The sequence below is a fragment of the Hemicordylus capensis genome, chromosome 1 (assembly GCF_027244095.1).
Source record: "Hemicordylus capensis ecotype Gifberg chromosome 1, rHemCap1.1.pri, whole genome shotgun sequence".
In the NCBI taxonomy this organism is placed as follows: domain Eukaryota; kingdom Metazoa; phylum Chordata; class Lepidosauria; order Squamata; family Cordylidae; genus Hemicordylus; species Hemicordylus capensis.
The window spans coordinates 452,563,724-452,577,403 of NC_069657.1; the positions used below are offsets into that span (position 1 = coordinate 452,563,724).

At 47.7% G+C, this 13,680-nt stretch overlaps 2 protein-coding genes across 8 annotated transcripts in view; one reads left to right on the forward strand and one right to left on the reverse strand.

Moving 5' to 3' along the window:
- C1H8orf74 (chromosome 1 C8orf74 homolog) overlaps positions 1–3,947 on the reverse strand; it is a 54,026-nt gene extending 50,079 nt beyond the window's left edge. Inside the window, exon 1 of one of the 7 annotated variants that reach the window (XM_053248903.1) lies at positions 3,893–3,947. Coding sequence is in view for 1 of the 7 variants with exons in the window: in XM_053248925.1 (XP_053104900.1) it covers positions 3,893–3,901 (9 nt within the window). In the remaining 6 variants the exon portion in view is untranslated. Of the gene's footprint in view, positions 1–3,417; positions 3,480–3,892 lie in introns of those variants that run through there. The other 6 variants (XM_053248925.1, XM_053248918.1, XM_053248877.1 and 3 more) reach the window with 6 other exon arrangements.
- Positions 1–13,680, forward strand: part of SOX7 (SRY-box transcription factor 7) — a 161,577-nt gene that overhangs the window by 88,015 nt on the left and 59,882 nt on the right. The gene's annotated exons all lie outside the window — the stretch shown is intronic.

Here is a 13,680-nt window from a genome sequence, read left to right on the forward strand (position 1 = left end):
TATATCAGAGAAAAATGCTGCAGAAAACAAAACAAAACAAAATTGACCTTGAATGGAGCTATTTTTACGATTGTGAGCCCTTTGGGGACAGGGAGCCATCTTATTTATGTATTATTTATTTTTCTATGTACGTAAACCGCTTTGAGAATTTTGATGAAGAGCGGTATATAAATATCCATAGTAATAACGGTAGTAGCCAGACTATACAAATTTAAGGTGTAGCCACATTTGGAGTACTGTGTACAGTTCTAATCACCATACCTCAAAAAGGACATTGTGGAACTGGAAAAGGTGCAGAAGAGGGCATCCAAGATGATCAGGGGCCTAGAACACCTTCCTTATGAGGCTAGGCCAGACCACAACACCTGGGGCTTTTTTGTTTAGAAAATGGGGACGACGGAGGGGAGACATGATAGAGGTCTATAAAATCATGCATGGTGTGGAGAGAGAGAAATGTTTCTCCCTATCTCACAACACTAGGACCAGGGGTCAACCCATGAAACTGATTGCCAAGAAATTTAGGACCAATAAAAGGAAGTACTTTTCACAGAACGCATAATTAACCTATGGAATTCTTGGCCACAAGATGTGGTGAAAGCCAATTGCCTGGATGGGTTTAAGAAGGGCTTAGATAAATTCATGGAGGACAAGTCTATCAATGGCTACTAGTCTGGTGGCTATAGGCCACCTCCAGCCTAAGAGGCACGATGCCTCTCAATACCAGTTGCAGGGGAGCAACAGCAGGAGAGAGGACATGCACATCCCTCTTGCCTGTGGGCTTCCCAGAGTCATATGGTGGGCCACTGTGTGGAACAGGATGCTGGACTAGATGGGACTTCTTGGGCCTGATCCAGCAGGGCTGTTCTTATGTTCTAACAGTGAGGAGAGGGTTAGTGAAGACAGCTCCCAAACTATGTAATAATAAGTACTTTTTCACACAACGCATAATCAACTTGTGGAATTCTCTGCCACAAGATGTGGTGACAGCCAACAACCTGGATGGCTTTAAGGGGGGTTTGGATAACTTCATGGAGCACTGGACTATCAACAGCTACTAGTCGGAGGGCTGTGGGCCACCTCCAGCCTCAAAGGCAGGACGCCTCTGAGTACCAGTTTCAGGGGAGTAACAGCAGGAGAGAGGGCATGCCCTCAACTCCTGCCTGTGGGCTTCCTAGAGGCATCTGGTGGGCCAATGTCTGAAACAGGATGCTGAACTAGATAAGCCTTGGGTCTGATCCAGCAGGGCTGTTCTTATGTTTTTATGCTGACTGGGAGAGAACATTCCAAAAATGCCTGTTCCCCGGTCAGAGAGGTGGTGTTTGGGGGAAAGCGCCCCCCCCCCACAGACATGTAACTGCCCCTCCATTGCTGGATCTCTTGCAGAATCATAAAACTGGAAAGTAAAATAAGCCTGCAACCCTAAACAAGCTCTGTGGTTTATTTTATTTTATTTTATTTTATTTTATTCACAACTGCTTTGGATTTGTATGACATTTTATTTCTATAGTGTTTTTTAAAGCTAGCTCTTATTGTGTTTTATTATTGGTGACTATTGCTGCTATGTTTACTTAGTTTTTTTAAAATTTGTAATTTTATTGTAGCAATGGCTTGCTAGATTGCATGATGTTATGATTTCAATGCTGTGTATACTATCAGTGTTTGTTTTGCTATGGTCTAATTACTAATTCAGATAAAAACATATCTGATATACTTCAATATGTCAGCATCATCAGGAGAAGGCATAATCTCCCTAAATGCCTGCCTGGAGGTGGTGATGGGCTGGATGACGGATAACCAACTGAGACTGAATCCAGATATTTATTGTGTGGGGTTGGAACTCAGGAGATGATTTTGATCTGCCTATTCTGGATGGGTCACACTTCCCCAGAAGGAACAGCTACGCAGTCTGGGAGTGCTTCTGGATCCAAACCTCTCCCTTTGTCCCAGATTGAGGCAGTGGCCAGAGGTGCTTTCTATTAGCTTTGGCGGATACACCTTCATTTCTTGAGATAGATGACCACAGAACAGTGGTATATATGCTGGTAACCTCCAGACTTGACCACTGCAATGCTTTATATGTGTGGCTGCCTTTGTACACAGTCCAGAAACGGCACTTGGTAAATCATCATCATCATCATCATCATCATCATATTATTATTATTATTATTATTATTATTATTATTACTACTACTACTACTACTACTACTACTACTACTAGCTGACCCCGCACAGGGCATCTGTGCAGTTGTGCACTGAGCCTGTGGCATCCCCCCCCCAGCACTCGCGCTCCCCGCCCGCAGCTCGCTCGATCCCTCCACCGCCCGCCGCTCGCTCGCTCGCTCTCCCTGCCCCCCGCCGCTCGCTCGGATGCTCCCCCCGCTCGCTCGCTCCCCCGCCGCTTGCTTGCTCACTCACCCCGCCCCCGCCGCTCACTTGCTCGCTCCCCCCACCCCGCCGCTTGCTTGCTCCCTCGCTCCCCCCGGCCCCGCCGCTCGCTCCCCCGCCCCCTCGCTCCCACCACTCGCTCGCCCTGCCCGCTCCACTCCCTCGCCCCTTGCTCACTCCCCCCGCCCGCTCCCCCCGCCCCACACCCACTTGTTCCCCACGCCCGCTCCCCCACCCCCGCTGCTCACTCGCTCCCCCACCCCCGCTCGCTCACACCCCCCGCTCGCTCCCCTGCCCCTCCCTCCCTCCCCCACTTGCTCCCCCCACCCCTCACTCCCTCCCCCCACTCACATACCCCTCTCACTCCCCCACCCCTCGACCCCCTCTTGCTCCCCCACTGCTCGCTCGCTCCCTCCCCCCACCGCTTGCTCCCTCCCCCCACCCCCTGCAGCTCACTTACTCTGCCCCCCACAGCTCTCCCCCCCCATAGCTCTCCCCATTGGGCGGGCCAGGGCCAGGCCATCCTGCCGCCTCCTCCCACCTCCTCCTCCCGCCTGGTAGGGCTTTGCCCGCTGTCTGTCCACCTCCTCACCACTGCCATTATTTCTCCCCGCCACCACCTCCTCTTCCTGGCTGGCGGGGCTTTGCCCGCCGTCCACCCACCTCTTCTGGCTGGAGGGGCTCCGCTGCAATAATAATAATAATATTAATAATTTGATTTCTATACCGCCCTTCCAAAAATGGCTCAGGGCGGTTTAGCAAGAGAAATAACAAACAAATAAGATGGCTCCCTGTCCCCAAAGGGCTCACATTCTAAAAAGAAATGTAAGACAGACACCAGCAACAGTCACTGGAAGTACTGGGCTGGGGGTGGATAGGGCCAGTTACTCTCCCCCTGCTAAATAAAGAGAATCACCACAGTAAAAGGCGCCTCTTTGCCCAGTTAGCAGGGATTATTTCTCTCAGCTTCAATGCTGGAACTTTTGCGCGCTCTAGAGCATCTGCGCATTAGTACTTGATGGTTCCTCTCACCTGAGAGATCTCTCCACCCTCACCTGAGCTGCACTCCTGCTCTTCCTCCTTCTGGTTGCTTCCACCCCCCTCACCCTTCTTGGTCGTGGCTGCAGCATTCCTGCCACCTATTGGCCCAGCTGCAGCCCCCTATCCCCAGAGACCTCCCCACCCGCACCTGAACCCCACTCCTGCTCCTCCCCCCAGAAGCAACAGCAATGGTTGACCGGGCCTTTCCTCTCTGCTGCCACCACCATGGCCTCATTCCCCCCAGGCTGCTGACAGGCTCGGGCCCGTCCCTTGCCCTGCCTTCTGTCTCTCTCCCCCCCCCCCCGCCTTCTTTTTCTCTTTCTCTCTCCTCCACTCGCTCTTCCCCACTCTTTCTTCCCCCTCCCTTCATGTTTTTTCTCTCTCTTCCTCCCTCCCTGAGTTAACAGATTTTGTTCATCTTGTTTCCTCATTTAATTCACACAATAACAGTTGCGTTCCAACTGACCTTAACCATCACAGGCTCCTCCTCCTTATCTGCATAGGGAATCCCCACTGCCCAATCACCACAGTGCCACAGGCTCCTCCTCCCTATCCACATATGGAATCCCCACTGCCCAATCACCATGGTGCTTCTGCTCTCACAGGCTCCTTCTCCCTATCTGCATATGGAATCCCCACTGCCCAATCAGGTGGGTCTGCTTGCAAACTCTGTCAGCCAATCACCGCCTCTCCACCATGTCCCCACGCATGGCTCGTCTTGGAGAATTAATATTATTATTATTTGTTAGCTGCCCCATAACAAATTGTAATAATAACAGACAAAAAAGTGATTGGGAAATACAAAATAAAAAACATTATCAGCATTAAAAACTCATTATCAACATTATCAGCATTAAAAACTCATTTTAAAATTAGTTAAAAATCATATCAAATCTGAAAAGCTGCATCTAAAAGAACAAAGTGATGAAGCCAGGCAAACCTCACTGGGAAGCTATATCATAAATGGGGTGCAGCCACTGAAAAGGTGCTCTCCCTGGTAGCCACCTGCCTCACCTCGTTTGGCAGGGGCACCCGGAGGAGGGCCTCCAAAGAATACGGCAGCCGGGTTGGTCTCTGGGTCATCTCGAACAGACCATATTCCTCCTATACTAAAAGAGCTACACTGGCTGCCAATAAGTTTAGGAGAGGAGAGCTGGTCTGGTGGTAGCAAGCATGACTTGTCCCCTTAGCTAAGCAGGGTCTGCCCTGGTTGCATATGAATGGGAGACTAGAAGTGTGAGCACCGGAAGAGATTCCCCTCAGGGGATGGAGCTGCTCTGGGAAGAGCATCTAGGTTCCAAGTCCCCTCCCTGGCAGCATCATCGCCAAGAGAGGGCTGGGAGAGATTCCTGCCTGCAACCTTGGAGAAGCCACTGCCAGTCTGTGAAGACAATACTGAGCTAAATAGACCAATGATCTGACTCGGCATATGGCAGCTTCCTATGTTCCTAAGTTTCTAGAAAAAAAGCTCTAAACAGCTTAGGCTCTGGATATTTAAGAGAATGCCTTCTTTGCCTTGAGCCCCATCACCCATCGAAATCATCTAGAGAGGTCTGTCTACAGTTGCTACCATCTGGCGGCTACACAGGGAAGAGCCTTCTCTCTGTGGCTGCTCCAAGACTCTGGAATGTGCTCCCTGCTGAAATAAGAGCCTCACCATCTCCGACAACTTTCAAGAAGTCCATGAAGACTCATTTTTTCACACAGGTTTTTAATTTGACTATCTATATATTTATTTCCCCTAGGCGTACCCATCGCTAATCCCATGTGTGGCAGTTCTCGCGAGAGTTCACGGTCAGGTGCCGATTAGTGATGGGGACGGGGTTAAAAATAGGGATGCCAGCCGCCGGCCCGAAAGAGGGCATGTCTTCAATTCCTGCTGTAGGCTTCCAGCAGCATCTGGTGGGCCACTGTGTGAAACAGGACGCGGGACTAGATGGGCTTCCTTGAGCCTGATCCAGCAGGGCTGCTCTTATGTTCTTATGTTCTTAAGCAGACCATGTTTGCACACAAGTAGGTAGTCAGGGTTAAGGGAGTGCCTGCCCTCAGCCAACAGCCGGGCTTAAAAGCCAGGCTAGTTGGTGCTGCACTGGGATAGGGCCCAATCGTGGTGGTTCTCACATGCAGTCTAAGCCAGGCTGTGCATCCCTATCCTGGGTTAGGTGGCGTGAATAGTAAATAGCCTCACTGGAAGACCTGACCGGCTCACCCTTATCCTCTAGGGCAATCCTTATACATGACATTGTCTGGAAGGGGTATTGAGGGTTAAAAATGGCATGCACCCTGAAGAGCAGGGCAGGAAGAGAGGAGAGCTCCAGTATTAGTGAAAGAATACACCTATTTTGCGCGCGCGCACACACACGCACACACAAGATCATTGTGGTTGCAGATGATGGGAGTTATAGTCTCATAACATCTGGGGAGCCAAGTTTGATAACGCCTACTTATAGTCTATCGCAGGGCTGCACAACTTCGGCCCTCCTGCAGAAGTTGGCCTTCATAAGAACATAAGAAGAACATAAGAACAGCCCTGCTGGATCAGGCCCAAGGAAGCCCATCTAGTCCAGCATCCTGTTTCGCACAGTGGCCCACCAGATGCCACTGGGAGCCTACAGGCAGGAGTTGAGGGCCTGCCCTCTCTCCTGCCATTACTCCCGTGCAACTGGTACTCAGAGGCACCCTGTCCTTGAGGCTGGAGGTGGCCCACAGCCCTCCGACTAGTGGCCATTGATAGACCTCTCCTCCATGAAGTCATCCAAACCCCTCTTAAAGCCATCCAGGTTGCTGGCTGTCACCACATCCTGTGGCAGAGAGATCCACAAGTGGATCATGCGTTGTGTGAAAAAGTACTTTCGTTTGTTGGTCCTAGACCTCCTGGCAATCAATTTCATTGAGTGACCTCTGGTTCTAGTGTTGTGTGAGAGGGAAAAGAATTTCTCTCTCTCCACTTTCTCCACACCATGCATGATTTTATAGACCTCTATCATGTCTCCACGCAGTCGTCTTTTTTCTAATAAAAAGCCCCAGGTGATGTAGTCTTGCCTCAACTTCCATCATCCCTGTAGTCTTCAACTTCCATCATCCCTGGCCACTGTTCCTGCTAATCTTTTTCATCTGTACATGGAATGCATTCTGTTCTGGGCAGCAGTTTCAAGGCAGTGTACACACACATGCATTCAGAGAGGGGCCTTCCTGATTCAACCTGAGTGGGATCTAAAATTAAGCGAGCGGACATCAAAAAGCTTGTGAGTGTGCACATGTGCGCATGCCTTAGAGGGAATAATGTCCCTGACTGTTGGCCACTGTGGCGGAGGATTCTGGGAGTTGTAGTCCAAAAACAGCTGGAGGGCCAAAGTTGAGCAGCCCTGTTTATACTAAGTCTACACGCGAAACTAAATCTATAGTATTTTTCCAGTAGGCGACGAGCAATTTCCATTTATCTGCCAGCAACACTGAGGGGTCAAACCCTCAAGAAACTTTTATTTATTTATTTATTTATTTATTTATTTATATACCACAAAGTGCCCAAAGTGGCATCCTTCTCTGCCATATCTTTGCACAGTACTTAAAAACTTCACCCAGCCATTCCTTTATCAACGGAACTGTTGAAGGCTTCTGATCCTTGGCTAAAACAAATTTAGCAACTCCAAAAAGAGTCAGAATAAGGCTTCTTCCAATCAGCTGCTTACGATGGTCCAGACCACACTAAGACGAAATGTAAAGGCTTTCCAAAACTTCTCTGGAAAGCCCCGTTGAATTGGCAGCAACCCGAGGATCATGTCCTAAATTCTGCAGATCAAAGAGACCAAATCTGGGGGCAAGACTGTGATCTCCAGCGGCAAGAGGCCCCCATCTGCCACGCCCATCATGAAGCTCATAATCTCCGTAACCTCCTTATGCTCATGCTTGCAGATGGTGACTGCCCTTAAGCTGCTTTTCTGCTCACCCTAATCCTATTCAGAGTGGCCATTCCAGGGGGGAAAACCTGCCATTTCCTTTTCATATTTGACAGAAGATGCTGCTCCCTTCTCAGGAGTGAAGCCAGTTTCCCAAAGGGAAGTAATGGATTGATCTGCAAACCTCTGTGAGATTCCTTCCCCACAACCTCTGGCAAGCCAATGGGCCGTCCCCAGAAGCTGAAGCAGTGCTTTGAAGACACTTTTGAAAACAGGATATTTTATGCCGTTGCTTCGAAGAGAAGACCGACTTTGCTTCAGGCAGGAAGACTGAACAATCTGATGTTCTTGGGTTGCCTTCATTGCAGTAAGTCAGAAACTGCAGACTACCACACCATTCCATTTCCCAATACCTGAATATGCTATTTAGTGGTGAATAAATATGCTATTTATTGCTTTAACTATGCTAATTTAAATATGCTGTTTATTGGTGAATGTGAAGATACCAGATAAGATTGGTGAAGATAACAAATCAAAGCTCATACTGAGGAGCAGTGCTGAGTGCATTTTCACCACCCTTAAATTCTATAATTGATCTTAAAAAACCGGTGCTAGGGATTGAGTCTTTCCTGTGTGAGCCTTGCCATGGTCACAATTTACATCCTGAGATAAGTACATAAAATGTAACACCAAAATGACTACCTTTGATTTAAAATGCTAGTATAGGCTGATATTGATGACACCCAAATATATTTCTCCTTGTCATCAATATCAGGAAATGGTGTTAGCCCCTTAAATACCTGCCTACAGGCAGTAATGGGCTGGATAAGGGATAATAAACTGAAGCTGAAACCAAGCAAGATGGAGGTGCTCATTGTTGGGGGTCATAATCTTCAAGATGAGACAGAACTTCCTGTTCTGGATGAGGTTACACTCCCCCAGAAAGAACAGGCTCGTAGCTTGGGAGTGCTCCTGGACCAAGGCCTCACCCTGGTGCCTCAAGCTGAGGTGGTGGCCAGGAATTCTTTTTACCAGCTGTGACTGATTTGAGGAGAATGATGGGGAAACAGTGGTGCACCAGCTGGGAACCTCCAGGTTGGATTACTACAATGCACTCTCTGTAGGGGTGCCTTTGTACATATTTTGGAAACTTCAGTTAGTCCAAAATGCAGCAGCCAGATTGGTCTCTGGGATTTCCCAGAAAGTCTACATTATGCCTGTTCTTAAATAGTCGCACTGGCTGCCAATATTTTTCTGGGCAAAGTACAAAATGGTGGTTATTACCTTTAAAGCCCTGAATGGCTTAGGGCCGGGTTACCTGAGAGAGCACCTTTCTCTACAAGATCCCCACCGCTCATTAAGATCATCAGGAGGGCTCTGTTTTTGGGTGCTACCAGTTCAGCTTGTGGCGACCTGGGATCAGGCCTTCTCAGTTGTCGCCCCTAGGTTGTGCAACGTGCTCCCTGTGGATATAAGAGGATTATCTTCCTTGGAAGCCTTCAGGGGAGCCTTAAAGATCCCTCTTTTTAGCCTGGCTTTTATTACCTAGTTTTAATTTTAATTTTAATGACTTTTAATCTGGTTTAAATGTTTTTTTATTTTAATTATTTTATTGTGTGTGTTTTATTTTAATGCAGACCGCCCTGAGGAATTTTAGAAAGGGCAGCATAGAAATTGAATGAATGAATGAATGAATGAATGAAAAATAAAAGAGCAGGAGCCAGGGATAATTCATAGTGGCTTAAAGCAAAATTAAAAACACACACAAAACCAAAATAATATCTGTAGAAAATAAATGGAGACTATACTAAGTATGAGATATTGATAGCAGCAATAGAACAAAAAAATACACCGAGCTTTTTCAGTTAAGGCTGAGGTCCTATACACACTTAATGGGGAGAAAATCTGATTGAAACCAATGGTAAAGGTAAAGTGTGCTGTCAAGTCAATTTCGACTCCTGGCGCCCACAGAGCCCTGTGGTTGTCTTTGGTAGAACACAGGAGGGGTTTCCCATTGCTTCCTCCCGCACAGTATGAGATGATGCCTTTCAGTATCTTCCTATATCGCTGCTGCCCAATCATAGTACTTACTTCTAAGTAAGCATGCATAGAATGGATTGCACTATAAAGCCAAAAACCTTAAACATTGTAATACACAGGTAGGCAGTGATTTACATCAAAACCAAACTATCTGCTCAACTGCCCTATAGAGATCCCCTGGAAGTTTTTCACATGAGACTTTTAAAGCCCTTTCATTCACATCTCCTCCAGAATGGAGGGGGTGTGTTCACATGTAGACCAGATTTACCCCGAAGTCCCTGCAAGTTACTGGGGAGTAGTTCACACACAATTCAGGGTTTTCACTGAGTGTTAGAGAGTAGCCCGATTTATATACGGGTTTAAAAAAATCTACTATTTGTGTTGGGTTTTTGGGACAACTTTGAGTTCGCAGTAAAGCCTCCTGGTAAACCCACGGTAAAGCCTGCTGTGTGTAAAAGTCACTGCTGACAAAAAACAAAGGCAACATTCCTTGCGGGTTATTGTGAGCCTATAGCTACCAGCCTCCTCCTGTGCTTCACCTGCTTCTGAGCCACAGCAAGAGAGGGGGCATGCATATGCCTCTTGCCTGTGGGCTCCCCAGAGGCATCTGCTGGGCCACTGTGTGTGAAACAGGATGCTGGACTAGATGGGCTTCCTTGGGCCTGATCCAGCAGGGCTGCTCTTATGTTCTTATGATTGAAACCAGCAGTTGAACGGAATAGTGACTGCATGTCTTGCTCCTTAAGTCTGCTTCTACAGCTTAGCTTTAAAAGAAAGAAAGAAATCTGGAAATCTGGGCAAACTATTGAGCTAACTGGGCACTGGGGAACATGCTTAAAATCCAGCAAATACCTGGAAATCTGGGGCAGATGGCAACCTTATACTTATGAGGCAAGGCTGCAACATCTGGGGCTTTTTGTTTAGAAACATCTGATGGAAAGAAGACATTATACAGGTCTATAAAATGAGGCATGGTGTGGAGAGAGTGGAGAGAGAGAAGCTTTTCTCTCTCACACACAACACTAGAACGAGGGGTCATCCCATGAAACTGACTGCCAGGAAATTTAGGACCGACAAACAGAAGTACTTTTTTTACACAGCACATAATTAATCTATGGAATTCTCTGCCATGGGATGTAGTGATGGGCACAACTTGGATGGCTTTAAAAGGGGCTTACGCAAATTCATGGAGGACAGGTGTGTCAGTGGCTACTATTATCACAAAAGAACCCTTTGGAGTTCTTGAGTGTGTCAACAGGCAAGTGGATAAAGATGATCCGGTTGACACAGTATACTTGGATGTCCAAAAAGCTTTTGACAAAGTTCCCCACCAAAGGCTCTTGAGTAAACTTAGTAGTCACCGGATAAGAGGACAGGTTCATATGTGGATTGGTAACTGGTTGAAGGAGAGGAAACTGATGCTAGGAATAAATGGACAGTTCTCTAAATGGAGGGAATTAAGAAGCGGGGTCCCCCAGGGATCTGTACTGGGACCAGTGCTCTTTAACTTGTTCATAAATGATCTAGAACTTGGGGTAACCAGTGAAGTGGCCAAATTTGGGTGACAAAATGGCAAAATGCAGTTCAGTGTTGGCGAGTGTAAAGTGATGCATATTGGGACACACACACCCAGCCCCCCCCCCATCACATTTACTCTGATGGAATCTGAGCTGTTGGTGACTGACCAGGAGAGGGATCTTGGGGTCGTGGTGGACAGCTGGTTGAAAGTATCGACTCCGTGCCTGGCAGTGGTGAAAAAGGCAAATTCCATGCTAGGGATTATTAGGAAAGGGATTGAAAATTAAAATGTTGAATTATAATGCCCTTTTACAAATCTATGGTGCGGCCACATCTGGATTACTGAGTATAGTTAGTTCTGGTCACCATATCTTAAGAAGGACATTGTAGAATTGGAAAAGGTGCAGAAGAGGGCAACCAAGATGATTAGGGGCCTGGAGCACCTTCCATATGAAGCAAAGCTACAGCATCTGGGGCTTTTTATTTTGGAAAAGTGGCAACTACAGGTAGACATGATCGAGGTATATAAATCTATGTGGAATAGAGAGAGTGGACAGAGGAAAAAATTCTCCCTACATAAGAACATAACAACAACCCTGCTGGATCAGGCCCAAGACCTATCTAGTCCAGCATCCTGTTTCCCACAGTGACCTACCAGATGCCTCTAGGAAGCCCACAGGCAAGAGCTGAGGGTGAGCCCTGTCCCAGCTAGTAGCCATTACCACATCCTGTGGTGATGAGTTCCATAGACTGTGCACTATGTGAAAAAGTGATTCCTTTTGTCAGTCCTAAATTTCCTGGCAATTAGTCTCATGGGATGACCCCTCGTTCCAGTGTTGTGAGAAAGGAAGAAAAAGTCACTCCCTCCACACCACCCATCATTTTATAAACCTCTACCATGTCTCTCTGGCTTAATTGCCTTTTTTCTAAACACAGTACTCCAAATGTGGCTGTACCATAGCTTTGTATAATGGCATTATAATATTAGCAGTTTTATTTTTAATCCCTAATTATCCCTAGCATGGAACTGGCCCTTTTCACAGCTTCTGCACGTAGAGTTGATATCCCAATATCTTTTTCTTTTGTAGCAAGCAGCCAAGGCAATTTGGATCCACACCATGGCATGCGAGAGGAGAGTATCTAACCCCTACATGTAAAATGCCTCCTCAAAGCTGCTAGGAGCCACAAAGGGAAAACCTACGGGCACCACAATTGTGCCTGTAACTCCCCGCCCCCCTCTGCAGATAACAGCAATTTTGCAGAGTAATTTAAGCTGGGGGATTTGCACAGGGGCAAGCGGTTAAACGTAAAAGGAGTGATCAGCATATACATTTCAAAACAGTAAAGAAAAAGCTGGAGTAGCAAACAGGGTTATTGATCATATTTTTCACCTATGTGCGGAATCAGTTTTGTTCTGGGTGGCAGTATCAAGCCAGTGTGTGTGTACACGTATATTAGTTTGCACACAAGTGGGACCAGGGGCAGAGCCCCCATTGAGCAAACAGGTGCCCCGCCTGGCACCCCGGCCACACCCTTCATCTGACGGCAGACCCAGGGGGTGTGGCTTTGCTCATAAATGGGTCCGTGTGCCCCGTTTGGGAGCAAATACCGGCCAATGCCGCATTCACGGCGCGGCCAGGAACACTGGCTTCCTCCGCCACTGAGTGGGACCTTCCTTATTCAATCTGAGCAGGATCTAAAATTAACTGAGTGGTTGTGTGTGTGCGCACATGTGCATACCTTAGAGGGAACACTGGTAGCAAATACAATCATTCAGCAGGGTTTAGAACATAATGAGAACATCAGAACAGCCCTGCTGGATCAGGCCCAAGGCCCATCTAGTCCAGCATCCTGTTTCGCACAGTGGCCCACCAGATGCCTTGGAAGCCTTGGAAACTCAGAGGTCTTTGTCTAGTACCAAAAGGACATTTGCATTGAAGTCAAGAGATGAACCATAGGGGAGAGAGACCCATAAACAGGATGTCGCCACTGAAAAGGCCGTCTCATTTATCCATGGGGGACCAACCAGCTGTTGTTGGACAACAACTCCCATCATCCCCCTCTGCAATTAAGATTGGAGGTGATGGGAGTTGTAGACCAACAGCAGCTGAGAAGCCTTCGTCTGGCTTTAAAGGTGTGAGCATTTTTCAATGTACCGATTTTGAAAGAGCTGCACTGACGCCAGTTTGTTTCCAGAGCCAATTCAAAGGGCTGCTGGTGGTTATCACCTCTAAAGCTCTTAATGGTCCGGGCCCTGGATTGTCTGCTCCCAAATGTTTCTTCCTCCTTGACAAGACCATCAGAGGGAGCTCTGCTCCATGTGCCAGAGAGAGGCTCCATTGCACAGGACAGGGTCTCCTCGGTCACTGGAATCCGCCATATACGGAGTCAAACGTTTTACAAAATCTAGCTCAGTATTGTCTCCACAGACTGGCAGCAGCTTCTCCAAGGTTGCAGGCAGGAATCTCTCTCAGCCCTATCTTGGAGATGCTGCCGGGGGGGGGGGGAGTTGGAACTTTCTGCTCTTCCCAGAGCAGCTCCATCCCCTAGGGGGAATATCTTACAGTTCTCACACTTCTAGTCTCCCATTCACAGGCAACCAGGGTGGACCCTGCTTAGCTAAGGGGACAAGCCATGCTTACTACCATAAGACCAGCTCTCCTCTCGCACTCCTCTTGTTACTCGCATAAACGAGTATGTGGAATGTTGGCAACCCTAGTGGGGGAAGTGAATGCATCTTGACTCTACTGCATATGCACATGCAAGCACTAAAGCAGCTATTCTCAACCTTGAGTCCCCA